This window comes from Apodemus sylvaticus, chromosome 1 (assembly GCF_947179515.1).
Source record: "Apodemus sylvaticus chromosome 1, mApoSyl1.1, whole genome shotgun sequence".
Lineage (NCBI taxonomy): Eukaryota > Metazoa > Chordata > Mammalia > Rodentia > Muridae > Apodemus > Apodemus sylvaticus.
This window is the reverse complement of record NC_067472.1, coordinates 184664061-184682181: the sequence shown is the minus strand read 5'-3', so window position 1 is coordinate 184682181 and position 18121 is coordinate 184664061. Positions and strand designations below refer to the sequence as shown.

The 18121-nt window shown below is 55.9% G+C and overlaps 1 protein-coding gene across 4 annotated transcripts; it reads left to right on the top strand.

The window, feature by feature from the left end:
- Positions 1 to 92: 92 nt before the first annotated feature.
- Dyrk1b (dual specificity tyrosine phosphorylation regulated kinase 1B) lies at positions 93 to 16818 on the top strand. Of its 4 annotated transcripts, XM_052167771.1 has the most exons (12): positions 93 to 244; positions 2104 to 2267; positions 3003 to 3122; positions 3220 to 3408; positions 3708 to 3855; positions 4954 to 5240; positions 5764 to 5910; positions 5992 to 6132; positions 6410 to 6445; positions 6530 to 6725; positions 7035 to 7141; positions 7225 to 16818. In XM_052167771.1, exons 2-12 carry the CDS (start codon positions 2205 to 2207, stop codon positions 7594 to 7596), a joined length of 1806 nt encoding a protein of 601 aa, XP_052023731.1. In that variant the 5' UTR covers positions 93 to 244; positions 2104 to 2204; the 3' UTR covers positions 7597 to 16818. The 4 variants fall into 4 exon arrangements, with proteins under 4 accessions (XP_052023731.1, XP_052023741.1, XP_052023722.1 ...); XM_052167781.1 differs by lacking the exon at positions 6410 to 6445; XM_052167762.1 differs by having other exon boundaries at positions 6410 to 6725.
- Positions 16819 to 18121: the final 1303 nt, after the last annotated feature.

Genomic DNA, 18121 nt, shown 5'->3' with positions numbered 1-18121 from the left:
GCTATGCACGTGCGCGGCCCAGCACCCTTAAGGCGCAGGCGCACAGTGCTCCACTAGGTCACGTGGGGGATGTGGGGGCGGAGCCGGGGCAGGGGGGCCGGTTTGTTGTGGTCGCCATTTTGCTGGTTGCATTACTGGGTAATCGGGGCCCTGGCTCGCCGCGTCCACCGGACACCCTCAGCCAGTGGGCAGGTCTGAGCTCGGGCTCCCCGAGCAGTTTGAATCCCCTTACCCACGCCCTCAGGTAACGGTGCTGCTACGGGTGGGGCGGCACGCTTGGGTGGGGGGCAGGTCGGGATCCGCCCTGCCCTTCCCCACGAGATTTAGCAAGGGAAAGGAGGGGTCTTCACCGGAGCCCGGCACTTCAGAGCCGGATTCCTGGAAGGGACTGAGCCCAAGGGAGCCGTCTTGAGAGGGAGTCTGGGAGGGGGCAGCCCGGCCCCACTCCCGCCCTTTGTTTGGGCTCGGCTGCGCTGGCCGCTTCGCTGTCGCCTAGCAACAGCTGCCCTGAGTGCTAATTGGTTAAGCTCTTGGCAGCAACAACCAATGGCGCGGTTGTTGCCATGGGAGGTGCGGCCTGCCCGGCTCACTTGGGCCCCGCCCGCCGGGACTCCACCGGCCGGGGCGGGCCTGCCGGGTGGGGGGCGGGACGCCAGGGTCCCTGGGGGCGGGTGGCCACGCGGGGCGGGGCTGGGCTGGGCCGTAGGGCGAGGGTTAACCCGCCCCTCCCCCGTCCACCTGCTGTCCCCTTCCCCCGCGTGCCCTGGTCTGACCCTCGTCCCCTCCTTTCCCCGCCCCTCCCCCTCGGTGGCAGTGGCGGCGGCTGCTGTTGTCACCCACCGGGCCGCCTGTCCCGCTTGCCCTCACCGCCGCGGGGCTGGCTAAGCTAGCCGGGCCGGGGACAGGCGGCCACCTCCTCATCACCGCCGCCGCCACCACCGCCATGCTGGCCGCTCGCCCACCGCACTGGGGCCCCCATCGCGCTCCAGCCCCCCGTGGGCCCAGCGCCAGCCCTGACCCGGGTAGGGGTGGGAGCTGGAAGAACTGGTCCTAGTGTGGGAGGGCTCGGGAAGAGTCGTGTATCTGTGAAGCCCCAATAAAGGGGACCTGGAGTGTCAAGACATAGCATAGAAGGGAATCTGACAAGGGGGAGGCTCCTAAAGAGGGGATTTTGTTCCGAAGGACACTTTCAGGGAGTGAAGTCTTGTGTGATATTAGGAATTTGGCTGTTGGGCCCTTCTAGGAATAGGCTCAATTGTGGAATGACCCGGCTTAGAAATAGAGGAGATAGCAAGGATCCCAGGGTAAGGAAGAAAAAGACTGTGACTCTTAGATGTTGAGAAATGACACCTCTCCCTTGTTTCCCTGAGGAATAGGGGTCTTGGAGTAATGGGGAAATCCTAGTGGGATAAATATAGACTACTTAGAAGAGGCATCCCTGGTGCCGGAGACCTCATATACGGAGCAGGGAGCGGTCTTAGAATATGGAGTCGGTCCCAGGGGAAAGTGCCATGGTGGTTGAGACATCTTATAGCTTGCATGTAAAGGCGTTCTCAGATAACCTTGGTTTTGCTAGGAGGTCCACGAGGACTGCTGTGTTCTTTAGAATAAAACTAGTGGGTAGACAGGCTTGAAATCGGGCCCTCGGTGCGGAGGGAAGACCGTGTGAGGGCGGGGCCGTATCTGAGGGACTCAGGCTGGCCACTAGCAGAATTTCAAAGAAAGACTGAATTCTGCTGCCCAGACTCTACACGGATTCTGTCTTTTCTTTTGCTCTCCTAATTCCTGGCCTATTTCTATCCTTCCTGCCCTGGCTTTGAACCCATCCTCTCCCACCCCGTCTTGCTGGGATCACTCCCTTTTACATTTCTGGATGCAATGCCTAATTGGTTTATTTGTCTTGTCATTTGTTGAGAGACAACTGTGCTAACCCACTTGCTACCCTTTTCTGTTTCTACATGGCTACCTGGTGCTGCTGCTCTGCCCTGTTCTCTGGCTTCCCCTGGTCCTGCCCCCTAACTCACGCCCACCTCTTCTCTAACTGACCCTGACCTACATGCCTTCTTGTTCCACGTTGTCTCCCCACTTCCTACCTGCTCTCAGGTCTCAGCGGCGGTGGCAGCCGAGGTGCAGGATGCGAGAAGGCGCCCCCCGGCCGGGCTCCCGCTCCAGGCCTCACACCCCTGCGGCCCTCTGAGCCCACCATGGCCGTCCCACCAGGCCATGGTCCCTTCTCTGGCTTTCCGGGGCCCCAGGAACACACACAGGTAGGCATTCAGCTGGCTTCTCACCTGCCTGAGGAGTGAAGGGTCGGTCTCCAGACAACAGCATGATTGTTGGAGGATCTCTGGGGATTTTGGAGGCCTCACAATACTGGAAGAGTTTCAGGTAGTTGGACTTTGAGGAGTTCACCCTCGTTCCTGCTGAAGACTGAATTCTTGAGCTCCGTGGCCTGCCCGCTCTCACAGCATGGTTTTGAAGTGTAATATGTATGTTGGGGTCAGAACTGTCACTGGCAGGCAGGAACACATGTCTGAGTGTTGAGAAAAAGGTCTGGAGTAAGGAAGGGGCCTGGAAGAAATCTAGAGGGGGTCGAAAGGAAAACAATCTGAGAGCCCTGAGAGGCCCAGGGAAGCTAATCCCAATCCCAGAGCCTCCTAACTGGGCAGAAACACTTGCTTGAGATTGAGAGCATAGAGATACAGGAAATTCACTGGCATGGTTCCCAGAAACGGCGGTCTCAGGTGCAAAGATTTGGGGCACAGAACCCAGATATGGAGCAGAAGACCTGACCTGGGGCTGACAGGAAGGTCAGAGGTAAATCCCTCACGTCATACACCGAACAGATGAATGAGAACGCACAGTGTGTGCTTATGCTCTACAGGATGGGGTCAGAGCTAGAGAAATGTAGGCATGGTCAAATGCATCATCAGCTCTACCATTCTCTCCCTAGACGTTGGAGGTGCAGGCTTGGCCTCAGTGTCTGCTCCTCTCTACCACAGGTATTGCCTGATGTGCGGCTACTGCCCCGGAGGCTGCCCCTGGCCTTCCGGGATGCGACCTCAGCCCCACTGCGCAAGCTCTCAGTGGACCTCATCAAGACCTACAAGCACATCAATGAGGTGAGTGGGGAAGGGAATGCCCTGGCTGGCCGCTGAAAAGGGTCCTGGCTTCTTGCCTGGGTCACTCAAGGGTCCGGTTTCCTGGCTGCCTGAGCAGGTATACTATGCGAAGAAGAAGCGGCGGGCCCAACAGGCGCCACCCCAGGACTCGAGCACCAAAAAGGAGAAGAAGGTCCTGAACCACGGTTATGACGACGACAACCACGACTACATTGTGCGCAGTGGCGAGCGCTGGCTAGAACGCTATGAGATTGACTCTCTTATTGGCAAAGGCTCCTTTGGCCAGGTGTGGGACTCCCCCACTCATCCAGTACCTGGGTGCAGACAAGCACTAGCCTTCCCCAGCATTCCCTCCCCACCCCCCCAGTGGTTCACTTGCTGCATCCTGTCCTGAGCGGGCCGCTCAAGCCTCCTAGTCTCCCTCTGCCTTAGGACCGCATGAGTGTAAATCACAAGGCTCCTTGGAAGAGAACTGTTGTTATTTTGTATCCAGTACAGGGGATATGAGTGCTGGGCTGTGAGTTGTTAGGAAGGTGTGGCTGGCAGGCCTCCCACCTTCCCAGGTAACTGTCCTTGTCTCGGCAGGTGGTGAAAGCCTACGACCACCAGACTCAGGAGCTGGTGGCCATCAAGATCATCAAGAACAAAAAGGCCTTCCTGAACCAGGCACAGATTGAGCTGCGGTTGCTGGAGCTAATGAACCAGCATGATACAGAGATGAAGTACTATATAGGTGAGGCCTGCGCCTGGGTGGGTGCGGGGTGCCCGTGGTGGACAGACCTCCGCTGAGGGTCTTCAGGCTTCTCAATCTCTGATTCTCCTGTTTGTGCTCACTGAGGGCCAGATTCTGTTGCAAACAGTGCCTCCAGCCTGGTGAGGGTAGCTTAGCGTACATGTTGGAGAAATTGAGGCACTCAGTACTGTCACATCCATGGGGTGACAGTTCAGACTCAACAGTTGATAATGTAAAAAGCAGTGGCCTCTAGAACTGTGGCTCTTGAGATATGTCCCAGTCTTCAGCTCCTCTGGAAAGGGACACTTTAATTACAGGACAGCCAGTATCCCTTGCCACACAGGTAGACATAGCAAAGACGAAAGCAGGTTCTTTTGGTAGTTTGGGGTTTTGTTGATGGTGATATTTTTGAAGGTTTGCTATTCTGGTGATCAAGCCCAGTGCTTTATATAAACAGGCAAACATGTCCTCCCTCAACCACCCCCAACCCAGAATATCTCCAGACCTTTCATTACTTGACTATTTTGACTAGGGGCTCACTAAATATATCCAGATGGACCTTGAGCTAACAGTCTTTGTGCATCAGTGTACAGAGCCCTGGGTCTCCATGTCTCCACCCGAGCCTGGTTGGTTCAGCGTTATAAAATGAAATGAGCAAGTGTGGCGCTGTTTGGAAGCTTTATTAGGAGGGGCCAGTACCTTTTATTTCCCTTTGCAGTGCCGGGGCTTGAACCCTGGGCCTTGTGCTTGCAAACATGCTTTGGTCATCCCACAGTCTATGCTCACGCAACCCCTAGGTCACACCAGCCTTCGGAGTTTGGTTTTGTTTTACCCTGGGCTTCACTGCGCAGGCCTTGAGCTCGTCACCCTCCCATTTTCTCATCCAACTGCTGGGTTGCCGTCAAACTCACTGCTTCCTGCTGGCCAGCCCTTCCCTCAGTTAAACACTGGAAGGCGGGAGAGACCCAAGAGAATTAACGTGCCTTGGACGTCCAGTGAGTCGGTGTAGAACACCTGAGGGCTCACTCACTGTGTGGCCCCAAGCCCCCTGCCACCAGTGTGTCTAACCTGTTGCCCACTGTCACCTGTCACCCGCAGTACACCTTAAGCGGCACTTCATGTTCCGCAATCACCTGTGCCTGGTGTTTGAGCTGCTGTCCTACAACCTGTACGACCTCCTCCGCAACACACACTTCCGAGGTGTCTCTCTGAACCTGACGAGAAAGCTGGCCCAGCAGCTCTGCACAGCCCTGCTCTTTCTGGCCACGCCCGAGCTCAGCATCATCCACTGCGACCTCAAGCCTGAGAACATCCTGCTCTGCAATCCCAAGCGCAGTGCCATCAAGATCGTGGACTTCGGCAGCTCCTGCCAGCTGGGCCAGCGGGTGCGGCTCTGACTGTGGGCGGGGCCAGTGTCTTGGGGGGTGGGGGGAGAGGTGGCTTCACTTTGGCCCTGGAAGCTGATGGCCAAGAGATGATAATGGTCATGGAAGGCCCACCTAGAGAGAGGAGGTAGGAGCTGACGGGGCGAGGCGACCCAAGCAAGGACGACACGGGGTGAGGCTGCGGGCCAGGCACACCTCAGGAGTGCGGTTGTGAGCCGAGCCTCAGGCTGCTTTTCGGGTGCGCTCACAGGTAGAGGGCCCTGAAGCCCTAGCGGTTACGCCCACATAGTACAGTATGTGATGGCCAGCCTTTCTTAAACAAGAAGGACCAGAGCTGGGAGCACTCAGAGTAAGGCCGTTGAAGCCTGGAGGCTGAGCATCCAGTGCTGTGGCTTTTGGCCTTGCTGAGGGCCTCAGCACCTAGAAGCTGCATCCCGTTTTCAGGCAGGGGCTTGTCTTCAGTTGAATCTTCCAGTGGAACCAGCAGGGGAGCTGGTGCCCTGACTACTGTCCCCTCCCCCAGATCTACCAGTATATCCAGAGCCGCTTCTACCGCTCACCTGAGGTGCTCCTGGGTACACCCTATGACCTGGCCATCGACATGTGGTCCCTGGGCTGCATTCTTGTGGAGATGCACACCGGAGAGCCCCTCTTCAGTGGCTCTAATGAGGTGTGCCCCTGAAAGGGGTGTCCTGGAGGTGGAGGGGTGGAGCCCGGCCCCCTGGCGTCCCTGACCGCCGCCCGCCCGCAGGTGGACCAGATGAGCCGCATTGTGGAGGTGCTGGGCATCCCTCCCGCACCCATGCTGGAGCAGGCGCCCAAGGCTCGCAAGTACTTTGAGCGGCTGCCTGGGGGCGGCTGGACCCTACGAAGGACAAAGGAACTCAGGAAGGTGCGGCCCCTGCCCTGTGCCACTTCTCCCTCCCTGGGTGTCCCCTCACTCACACTTGGGGCTCCCCTCTCCCTGTGTCTTTCCCTGTCTTCCTCTCCCCCTTGTCTGTCCTTTCCTTCCTCCCCTGCCCACCCCATCACCCCCCCACCCCACAGCTCTTGTTAGCTTTCTCTCCCTCTCTCTCTCTTGTGCCTCTGTTTCCCCGTGTGTGTCACCCTGCCCCTCCTGCCCACTGACGGCCACTCTCTTGCCCCCCCTCCCACCCCCTCCCTGCCAGGATTACCAGGGCCCTGGGACACGGCGGCTGCAGGAGGTGCTGGGCGTGCAGACGGGCGGGCCCGGGGGCCGGCGGGCGGGGGAGCCGGGCCACAGCCCCGCCGACTACCTCCGCTTCCAGGACCTGGTGCTGCGCATGCTGGAGTATGAGCCCGCCGCCCGCATCAGCCCTCTGGGCGCTCTGCAGCATGGCTTCTTCCGCCGCACGGCCGACGAGGCCACCAACACGGGCCCGGCAGGCAGCAGTGCCTCCACCTCGCCGGCGCCCCTTGACACCTGCCCCTCCTCTAGCACCGCCAGCTCCATCTCCAGCTCTGGTGGGTGCCCCCCAGTGACGTGTGTACCACAGGGCCCAACCTGGGTTGGAACTACCAGATTCTGAGCTCTGAGGTGGGGTGGGAGAGCCCCACGTGACCCAGCAGGATCTTGGAATTGGGGCTGGAGACTCGGTCCCTAGAATTGACTCTACCCTCCCACACAGCTCTGTCCCTAGATTTCAAACTTGGGCGGTTAACAGCCTTCACACTTGCTCTGGTCTCAGAGTCTCAGCTTGGGGTCTATGTGGGGAACAGATTGGCCCCAATCTTACCACATCTGTCCTCTTTTCTCCTTCCTGGTGCTTCTAGGAGGTTCCAGTGGTTCCTCCAGCGACAACAGGGCCTACCGCTACAGCAACCGATATTGTGGGGGGCCAGGGCCCCCCATCACTGACTGTGAGATGAACAGCCCCCAGGTACTGGAGCTGTGAGATTTTGGAAGAGGGTGGTAGGCTCCTGGGACTTAATCTCAGTGCCCATGACTCCTTTGCCTTTCTAGGCCCCGCCCTCCCAGCCTCTGCGCCCCTGGGCAGGGGGTGATGTGCCCCACAAGACACATCAAGCCCCTACCTCTGCCTCAACATTGCCGGGGACTGGGGCTCAGTTCCCCCCACAGCCCCGTTGCCTTGGACGACCCCCATCGCCGACATCACCACCACCCCCAGAGTTGATGGACGTGAGCCTGGTGGGCAGCCCCCCGGCCTGCTCTCCGCCTCCTCCAGCACCTGCCCCCCAGCACCCGGCTGCCTCAGCCCTCCGGACTCGGATGACGGGAGGCCGACCACCTCTCCCACCCCCTGATGACCCTGCCACTCTGGGGCCTCGCCTGGGCCTCCATGGTGTACCCCAGAGCACAGCAGCCAGCTCATGACCCTGCCCCCTCCCTGGGGCCCCTCCTGAAGCCATACCCCCCCCATCTGGGGGCCCTGGGCTCCCATCCTCATCTCTCCCCTTGACTGGACTTGCTGCTACCCAGCTGGGGTGGGTGAGGCCTGCACTGACTGGGGCCCAGGGCAGGGGGTCAAGGGAGAGGAGTTTGGCCGCACCCTCCCCACTAAGACTGGACCCTTGGCCCCCCTCCCCCACCTTGTTTTCTATTTATTGTACCAAAGACAGTGGTGGTCCGGTAGAGGGGAGATTCCCCCTTATCCAGGGCCCTAGGAGGGGGTGGGGGCAGGTAGGGGGAGATGGCCTTGCTCCTCCTCGCTGTACCCCCCAGTAAAAAGCTTTCTCACATGCCTGCCTGAGCGTTTGCAGGCCCTTGGCTCCCTCTCCTGACCCTCAGAGGCATGGTGGGGAAGGGGGCGTGGGGAAGGGGTGCTTTGTGGTGTGGGTGTGTCCCCCCTGGGGACATCATAGTTCTTGGTGCAGGCTTGGGACAGCAGGAGATTCGTGGGCTGAGAAGCCTGGATACAGGAATCCTGGCCTGTTGCTAGGAATTGTGTGTCTGCCCTCATTGGTCAGGGCTTCCACAGAGTCCACGCAGAAGTGGGGTTTTTTTCCTGTCAGGCAGGCATTCGGTAGGTTGTGGGTGTATTCGACAGGCCTTCTGAGGTACCACCGGGGGGCACACATACGGTGGGCACAGACTTTATCTCGCCTGTGCCCAGCCCCGTTCCGCAGTCATTGCAAGTACTGAGATTCCTGGGCAAAAAGCCTCCCTGACATCCAGGTAAGTGATTTTTTTGTTTCCGTGGCAATTTGGAACCAGCTGTTCTCGCCCAAGGGGAGGGCACGGTGCCTCCTGGGAGACGGAGTTCTGCAAGGCCAGCTCTTTGCTTGCTTTTCTTGGGAGCTAACGCCCAGAAGTGTCTGCACACATGGCTGGGGACTGGTGGTCAACCAGCTGTAGGGCATTATGGCTTAGATGTTGGAGGAGCTGTAGAACATGTTGATTGGATGGTGCTGTGCGCAGGCGGGGTGGGTGGGGAGGGAGAGTAGTCAGCCAACCTTGCAGGGGCAAGCGGTGGAGGGTCCGTGCAGAACTGCAGTACGCAGGAGCCGGTTGTGGGGAACGGATGGCAGTTTTCTTTTAGAGAATGCCAATGAAGACTTATCAGAGAGCTTTGGTTATCTAGAGAACTGGACTTTTTTGAAGGGACTGAGACACCTTGAGAGGAAGGTGCACAGCTCAGTTTTGCCTCAACATGGAAGTACGTTGCCAGGAAAAGATGGCTTGTGGCAGGCCCTAGGCAAGAGTGTAGGATGTGACAGGGTAGGGGGTGATGCTGAGAGGGCAGGAAAGGACGGGTGGTTTCCAGACAACTCAGTTGAAGGAAGAAGTAGAGGGGGCAGGGAGGAAGGTCTCCAGTATACAGAGCACCCCATCCCCTGGTAATAGACTCTTGGTTGGTTTTTTTATTTTGTTTTTTAATTATGTGTTCTCTTGGTGCTGGGAATGGAATCCAAGAAATCCCAGATGCTAGGCAAGTGTTCTGCATACCCAGCCTCCCAGTAAAAAAGATTTTGAATGAACAGTTCTGGAAGGCAGGAACTACAGTGACCTTTCCAAATTTAGGGACAATGTGGGCAAATGGAAGTTACTTTTCTAAGGTCACACAGCTAGGAAGTAGGCTCAGGTTGCCGTGTGTGTGTGCGTGTGCGTGTGTGTGTGTGTGTGTGTGTGTGTGTGTGTGTGTGAGAGAGAGAGAGAGAGAGAGAGAGAGAGAGAGAGAGAGGGAGAGAGAGAGGGAGAGGGAGAGAGAGCGTGTGTGAGCTCCAGTCATTAATTTAACAAGGTTTATTTGAGCCCAGAGGCATCAGCAGGGCCAGGTTCTGGAGGCTGTGAGGCATTGGAATGGCATGGGGTGTCACTTGTGTTGTGGTTGAGAACCAATGCCCAGCTCCAGGCTGACTGACCACGGGGCACCTCACTGGTACTCCCAGGGTACTCTCAGAAGTTCAGGCAGGTGAGCTGTCTGTGGCGTCCTCCTCATTGGTCTTCTGCCCTCACCATTCCCATGTAACCAAAGAGACTCCGAGCGCCTATCTCCCTCCCTGCTGAGGCCCCCTCTGCACTCCATCTCAGGGTAACGGTCCACATCCTGTCCATGCCCACCGGGTCTCCGCCCTCCACCCTCATCTCCTGTGCATTGGTTGACTCTCTCTGCTCCAGCCACACCCCGCTCCGCCTTTGCACTTGGTATCATTTGCCTCTAGACAGCGCGGCCTCACTGCCCAACCGCCCTTCTGAATTCCACTGCTAACATCCCTGACCATTCTTCCTTTAACTTTGTTCTTGTATCAGTCTTACTACTGCTGACACATGTTAAATTTGTCTTGTCCTCTGCCTCCCCTTCTGGAAGCAAGTGTTTGGGTCACGTCATGCTTCCTCTCCCACTTTGGAGGGTGTGGGACTCCTCAGGCTCACTATCAGATGAGTACTTTCAGAGCATTGATCCTGACTCCAGCCTCCGGGGGCGTCCCACAGCCCCTTCTCCTCAGTAAACTGGGCGCTCCAGCTGTGAACGGTGGGAGCACAGCAGAGGAGGGACAGAGCCCAGTCCCAGGTGCAGTCAGTCAGGTGGCACGGCAGGGAGCCGACCAGGATCCAGAGCACTGACATCTGGATGAGGGACGTCTCGTGTGGCTCCTAGACAGACTCTCCAGGCCATAGGTTCATCAGCTCTGTTCAGAGAGAAGTGTGTGTGTGATGATCGGAGCCCAGAGGCTGTGGAGGAACGCGGGGCCACACCCTGTCCATCCTGTGTGTCCATCTGCCCCCTCCCCATGTTCTCCCTCATCCCCACCCCCATTTGTCCCGTATCCAACCCCACCCTACCTCACCCCATGTATGGAGACTTGCAGCAGAATTTTCATCAGTAGGACAGAGTGTAAAGTTAGCTGTGTTGGCATTTTGTTCATCTTAGATTTTTGTGCATGCAGATTTTGCCATGTTCATGCCTTGTGCCCTCAGAAGTCAGAAGAGGGTCTGGGATCCCCTAGAGCTGGAGCTAGGGACAGTTGCAAACTACTATGTGGGTGCTGGCAACTGAACCTGGGTCCTCTGGAAGAGCAGCCAGTGCTCTAACCACTGAGCTACCTCTCCAGCCCCAGGTGTATATTTTTTCAATGGCTACACTTAAAGACAGTCCCTCTTGTCTGCTGTTTCTACTCAAGATAAGGAATCCCTTCCCCTGAATAATGGCTGGGCCAGAAATCTGATGAGCACAAGAGCACCAGGCCAGGAGCCCGGAGCAGGGCTGGCAACTCCTGTCACCCCTGGTGCCCAGATTTCTTTTTGTCTTTTTGGTTTTTTTCCAGACAGGGTTTCTCTGTGTAGCCCTGGCTGTCCTGGAACTCACTCTGTAGACCAGGCTGGCCTTGAACTCAGAAATCCGCCTGCCTCTGCCTCCCGAGTGCTGGGATTACAGGCGTGCACCACCACCGCCCGGCTGCCTGGTTTCCTTATAGAAGTCCAGCATCTGTACTAGCTGATTCAGCTGTGCCAGGTATGTGCATGGCATGGTGGATCTTCTTATTTAGCTGACATTATCCTGGAGCAGAGACCTTAGCCCTTCTCGGGCCACTCCCCTGGGCCTTGTCCATATTCCAGAATCATGAAATAAACAATTGTGATTTTATTACACTGCTTTAGGATGATTTGCTTCTCAGTAATAACTAACCAAAATAAGACAGTATTTTTAAAATCATACAATGGTAGGATTGTGTAGTATTACGCGATCACTAGTTGAATCCTCACAGCTAAATAGTACTGTTGTCTGCCCATCTGCAGATGAAAAGGCACAGAGGAGAGGTGTCCCTGAAGTATTGCAAGGTACTTTGTCCACAGTAAGTCCTGAGTACTCAGTCAGTACCCTCAGCATGGGCTCTGTCAGCGTCAGGGTCTTGATGGGTGTCGAGGTGGTGGACAGGAGAGCAGCATTACATCAGGAGAGTAGTTGTAGGCTATCCCCTTGGCAAGATGGGACAGCAGCCCATCCTTGGTGGCATTGTAGTGCCTTGGAGTCAGTTTGCTTCTGACTTGCTCTGAGGAATACAGCAGGCTGTTGTAGAGCCAAGCCAAATTGGGAAGCCGTGGCGTCCTAGTGAACTGGTGCTCCTGTTTGCTCCTTGTTGATTCTTCCGGTCAGAGGCACTTGCCATTTCGTGAGCACTGGGGAGTGCCAGGGCCACAGCAGCAGACCAGTGCCCTGTTGTTCCCAAGCCTGCATCCCAGGGGAAGAGGAATGTTCACGAAGAACCGTGGACACTGAGAGTGGAGGGCCGGAGACGGGAGCTCTGCGGGGACGTTAAAGAGCTAGGCCACAGGGGAAAAAGACATCCCTGCCAGGAAGAGAAAGCCAGTTCAAAGGCCCTGAGGTAGGCCAGAGAGAGCGGAAGTTGGACAGGAGTGGAGAAAGGACAAGGACAAAGGCCACGAGGAGATGTCAGTGAGGGCTTGGCGCCGGCACCGAATTACATGGAAGGCATCAGCCTCTTTGAGCTAGAGCACTGAGCTCTGAGGGCCTCCAGAGCCGCCTCTGACAGCCGTGTGGGCAGAGGCTGGAAGCATCCAGTGCATAGTGCAGCTGGTGCTGATGAGTGCGGAGGCCATTGTGGTCAGTCAGGTGTGGGGCGGGAGGTGAAGGCGGAGAGAAGCCCAGAGCAGCCAAGTGTGGGAACGAGGAGGATGCTGGGAAAGAGCAGGCAGGCGCAGGCACGGTTGACAGTGGTCGCCATATTGCTCCTGTAAGGTCACAGAAGGGGAAGAAAGCCACAGTAATCTCCATGTAGGATGACTGATGTGGAGGCTACTGGGTCTGAACAGTGTTGAGTTCAGGACTCTACCTCTTCTTGGCTGGTCCTGAGCTTTGAAAGCAAGAGAGGGTCTCCTGGGAGTAGAACTGAGTCAGGACCTCGGATAGCATCTGGCTCTCTAACTGCTAGAGTGAGGCAGGCCCCTGCCTCAGCAGACTGCGTCCTCTTTCTGTGCAGGTAGCTAGCTGCTCTTGGGACAACTCTTGCCCCAGCTCTGTGTGGCCTTCCTGCCTCGCTCCCTGCCGCTCTTCCACTCTTGGTCCAACTTCAGTGAGCCAGGGTTGAACTGCAAGGGCCAGGAGTGCGGGTGTGCAGTGGCTGACGTGTCCCCTGCCAAGGGCTCTGGGACCCCACGTCTCAATTACAACGTACTGACAGTGTGATGGTTCAAGGATTTGAACCTGCTTTTTTGGTATGGGGTTGGGGTGGATGGTCCGTTAACGTGTGTGGATCTGGGAAGTGGGCAGGAAACACTAGTGGTAGGCATCCTGCCCTGTATAAAGTAGTCTAGCAGGCTGAGCTGGGACGGACTCACGGTTAGGTCAGAAGCATTTCTTCCCACGTGTCCCTGCAAACCAGACACAGTGATGGCAGGGCCAGGCTGGCTTTTTTATAATACTCACAGGGACTAACGGGAGTCTCTTAAAAATGTATCAGAGAGCACACCCTAGTGACATCATTACGGTGGAGATCAAGTTTCCAACACATGCCCCTCTGAGCAATGGTCACACTCCAGGGCAGAATACAGTACTTGGCAGCGAGAGGCCGCGGTAGGGCTGTGGCAGTGCCCCCTGCCCTGAGTGTCACCACTGCTGGCACTCCTTACCAGTGGCTCTGGCTTGTGGGATTCTAGTGAGATTTGTTGTATTTCCTTTTGTCAGTTTATTTCCATAACGGTTGTGTCGGCATGAACTTGCCGTGTCCATTTCCTGTCGGTATAGCCTGGTGTGGTTGTGACTCTGTCTGAGCTGCGGTTGGCTGTCTCCTGGGCAGGCCCCTGTGTCCTCCCTGTTGTCTGTCCTTGAGTTTGCTCTCTCTGTCCCTGCACCGTGTCTCTGGTTCATGGGCTTTTCTGCAGGCAGCTCGGGACCCTTCTACTGGAGAATGGTGTTAGACTCAGGTCTAGGCAAGGGAGTGCCACTGCCGCCTGTCCTAGCTGCTGCTGCCTAGGGCGTCACCCACCCATAGCCCCCCCCACACACACACACACACATACACACACACACATCTCTGTGTTCCTCTGTTCATGCTCTGACTCAGGTCAGCACCCAGGAGCCACACAGATTCCTGCTTCTTCTGGATGGCGAGCAAACTCCTTTGTGTGCTCTTCACTCTTGTCTTGTGGTCATCTTGGCAGAAGCCGGCCGCGTGGCCAGGCCTGCATGTGAAGCACTTCTCTCTGCGGCCAGACTTTGCCTGCCATTCTGGCCCGGAGACAGCAGCATCGAGCAGGTTACAGTGCTTTCCCTGTTCTCCGGGTGGCGCCTCCTCACTCGCCTCACTCAGCGGCAGGCTCACAGAAACTCTTGTTTCCTACCTGTGCTGGGAAGACCCTCCTAGTCTCAAGGCTTGTCAGATGCCCTTTGCCCGGGTAGTCCTTGGGCTCTAGATCTGTATGCCGCCTCATCCTGCCCTCCCTCAGATAGCCCTGGTGTGGCCACCAGCTCACCCAGCCTGTCCGCTGGGGCTCGCAGCTCCTCCCCACCCCCACCCCACTCCCCATCACTCTGCCTCACCCACTGCTGTCCTCCCACTCCCAACCCCCATTTTCACCCTGGTTAAACTCTGGGAAACCACTAAAAAGTTCCACAGTGTGTAGCCACAAGGAAACAAACGTCCAGGAATCTGTTCCTTCCTGCACAGGCCCTGCACAGTGGGAGGGGGAAAGGTCTGCCTCTGTGTCCGTCATGTCAGCCCTGGGTGTCCTCTTGAGTCACATCTACACCACGGCTCCTGTCTCTCATATATATTCAAACTGCCCCTCCAGGCACCTTTAAATGTCGCCATCCCTGCCTAGAGGCAGCACTCTGCCGTGTGTCACAGCATCCGGAGTAGCTGACAGATTCTCTGGGTGTTGGCCACATTAAGAGACTGCCACTGTTGAGTCTGGCTGTGAGGACAGTGAGTTGGTGACCATGAGCTGTCAGTATGGCCATTTGATCCATCTTAGAATGACCAGTGTGGTGACATAGGCCTGTCACAGCACTTGAGTGGCAGAGGCAGATGATCACAAGTTTTGAGGCCAACCTGGTCTCAGAAGCCCACACTACCAATAACTGCCGATCATTCACAGTAGCTTCCCCCAGGCAAGGCCAGGCTTGAGTCTTTGTAGGCTTGTGCTCAGTTACTGCCAGAAGATGTCCTGGGCATGGGACCTGGGCCTGGAGACTCAGCCACCGTGGAACAGGCTCTCAGTGAGGCATCTGGAGTCTAAACTTACCACCTGTCTTGGGGCTGGAGACGGCTCAGCAGTTAGAAGCACTTGATGCTCTACAGAGGACAGAGCCTCAGCTCTTCACACCTACATAGTGGCTCACAACCATCCCTAACTTCAGCTCCAGGGACTCTAGCGCCCTCTGCTGACCTGCAGTCACCAGGCACACATGCACCCATACATATATATGCAGGCAAAACACACACACACAGTTTCTAAAAGCCAGGTACAGGGATCAGCTTTAACCCTAGATTTGGGAGCTAGAGGTAGGCAGAGCTCTGAGTTCAAGTCCAGCCTGGCTCTACAAAGAGAGTCCCAGGGCACCTGGGGAGCCGCCCAGTGAGACCTGTCTCAGAAAAAGAGAAGACAAGGCCTCCTGTAGCCCGCTTTGCCTCACACTCACTGTGGTCTGACCGTGCCCCTGACTCCTGCTGCCACCTCCCAGCATGCCGGCCTCCAGGCCTGTGCTGTGCCCAGGTTCAGCTGTTCTCAGACAGAAAGGCAGGTGTCCTGGGCCCTGGGCGTGCCTTTAGCCCCTTTCTTCCTCTGCTCCTCTGAGAGGAGCAGGTTGGAGCGCTGGTTTTGTGACTTCTCCCTTTAGGAAGAGCTTCAGTGCCTTCCTTCACCAGCGGCTAAAACTTTTCCTTTGTCCTCAGTTGTCCTGAAGAGAAAGGAATTCTTCGTTTCAGGGAAAGTTTCAAACACCTAAAAGCAGAAAGTCCCAATATACTTCCGTGTCCCAAAACCCTGCCTTCATCTTTGCCTGCCGGCCTCACCCCCACTCTGCTGGCTGTGGTAGCAAACAAGTGTGTCTAAGAGAGGGACTTCTTTGTTCCTCTTTGAGACAGTGTCTCAGTGTAGCCCTGGCTGGTCCAAAACTTACTATGTAAACCAGGCCAGTCTTGAACTCACAGAGATCCACCTGCCTCTGCCTCCCAGGTACTGGGTTTAACAGCGTGTCCCACCAGGCCTGGGCTAATGGAAGGACTTGTTAAGGAAAGGCTCACCATGATTTGATTCTCTGACCGACTTACTCATCTGCTGGCCAGCTGGGCACCTTCCCAGCCCTCTCTCCCTTTCTCCTACTTTCTGTGCACGGTGTCGTCTCGCCCTGGAGACTCTCCCGTAACCTTACACTCAGGACCTGTCTCCTCCACCCTACAGCCTGAAAGTGATCCTTCTGAAGATGGGCCAGGTTGTTTGGCAGTCTCGTCCCCTGGAGTGGGACATTTAATCTGCCCATGGCCGCTTGCCGCGGTTGTGGCCTCTTCCCTTATTCGGCTTAGTTTCTGGATCCCTGTCGCCCTGGCCAGGCCAGGCCAGGCCTCACCTCTGGGGATGCTCCTCGCGTGTGGCATCCATACCAGTCAAAGGAGGCGTGAATGATGGCTGCCTGTGGGAGGGAAGCTTCTTGAGACCAGACTGCCCTGCTGTACCCACCACAGGGCCCAGCACTCAGGGCCCAGGAGCCCTGTATGGAGTGAGTGTTGTTAGCATGGTGGGTGGGACGGACGGACGGACGGACGGACGCTTGTCAGGCTCAAACGTTAGGCACTTACCATGAAAGCAATAGGCAGCCACAGAAGTGTTTCCAGCAGGACTGGCCCATTTCCTCAGCCTTGAATGTGCATTTGAGTTCTCTGGGATCTTGGAAGGGCCCAAGATATGATGGCCTGGGACAGCCAGGACCTTGCTGTGCTGTTGAGTCAGTAGCAAGCAGGACCAGTGTCTTAGGACGCTTGAGAATGTGGCTCGTATGAATTGAGATATATTTTAAGTGTAAAATGCCCACCTGATTTGAAAGATGTGGTACAAAAAATAATTTTTTATATTGCTCACATGTTGATATGGTAATATTTTGGATATCTTGGGTTAAATAAAATATATTATTAAAATTAACATATTTGTTTTTATTAAGTGGCTACTAGAAAAATGTAAACACAGGGCCACCAGAGTGGCTCAGCAAGTGAAAGCACTTGCTGCCAAACCTGACGTCCTGAGTTCGAGCCCCAGAGCCCCATGTTGGAGGAGAGAACCGGCCCCTCGTGTTGTTCTCTGCCTCCCACACAGGTGCTGTGGCAACGCCGGATAAATACATACACAAAGATAAATATGGTTTTGGTTTTTGTAGGGGTAGAAAAGTATGAATAAGTTTTTAATGCAATAAAGTTTGATAAAATTGAAATTGCACTGGCTGCTTGTGTTTTGGATGGCCTCCTGCTAAGTCACTCTGGTCGGGGTGCTCTGAAACCCCTGTCACCTCAGCCTTCAGGACTGCCCTCTCTGGGGCATCCTTCTCTCCTTTTTCCCTATATCAAGTCCAGGTGTCTGAATGTGCTGTTGGTAGGTGTGGCACACGCCTGTACTCCCAGCCCTGGAGGGCTGAGTCAGGAAGATCACAATTTTGAGGTCATTGTGAGATCCTGTCTCACAACAAGCAGTCTCACCCAGAGATCTCCCCTGTGGTCCTCCCAAGGAAGCTTCCAGGAGCTTTGCGGGATTTCCATAGCTCTGTGAGTTCCCCTGTCCCACTCCGGCCGCTCTGTCAGCATCTGTGTATGTGTCTTCACATGTGGAGTGTCTGTGCATTTTATGTACATGTGTGTGGAAGCCAGAGTTGGCATCGAGGGTCTCTCACTGGAACCCAGAGCTCCCTGACACAGCTACTCTGGCCAGCCAGCTTGCCCCAGGAGCCCCAGCCTCCCTACTGGGTTCTGGGATTACAGGCCACTACACCAACCACCCAGTTTAAGGTCACCAAAAAAGTTCCTCTTACTTAGGGGCTGGTTAAATGACTTGGTGGATAAGAACACTTGCTGTTCTTGTAGAAGACACAGGTTTGGCCCCAAGAACCCATGTGTGACTGTTAACCTTCTGTAAATCCAGTACAAGGCATCTGATACCCCCTTCTGACCACAAGGAACATGTGCAGTACATAAACGTTCATGCAGGCAGAACACTCATAAAACAGGTTTCCTTTGATGTCCTGTTACTTTAATACTGGTGTGTCTTCAGTTACAGTCATGTGCTTGTTGCGTGCATACATGTGTTCATGTGTGTTTGCGTGCATGCACACACCTGTTAGGCAGTTGTGAGGCACCTGATCTCAGTGCTGTGACCCAAACCTCGGTCCCCAGCTGCCAGCAGCCCAGCCCTCGGCTGTCATGCAGTGTATTGTGACAGGTACTGTCACTCCACTTTG

Excerpts from the sequence above, each read along its gene's own strand:
- Dyrk1b (XM_052167791.1), top strand. The coding sequence starts at position 944 with ATGCTGGCCGCTCGCCCACCGCACTGGGGCCCCCATCGCGCTCCAGCC. Across the intron at positions 1,023-2,103 it reads CAGCGCCAGCCCTGACCCGG|GTCTCAGCGGCGGTGGCAGC; the intron begins GTAGGGGTGGGA and ends ACCTGCTCTCAG. Across the intron at positions 6,726-7,034 it reads CAGCTCCATCTCCAGCTCTG|GAGGTTCCAGTGGTTCCTCC; the intron begins GTGGGTGCCCCC and ends TGGTGCTTCTAG.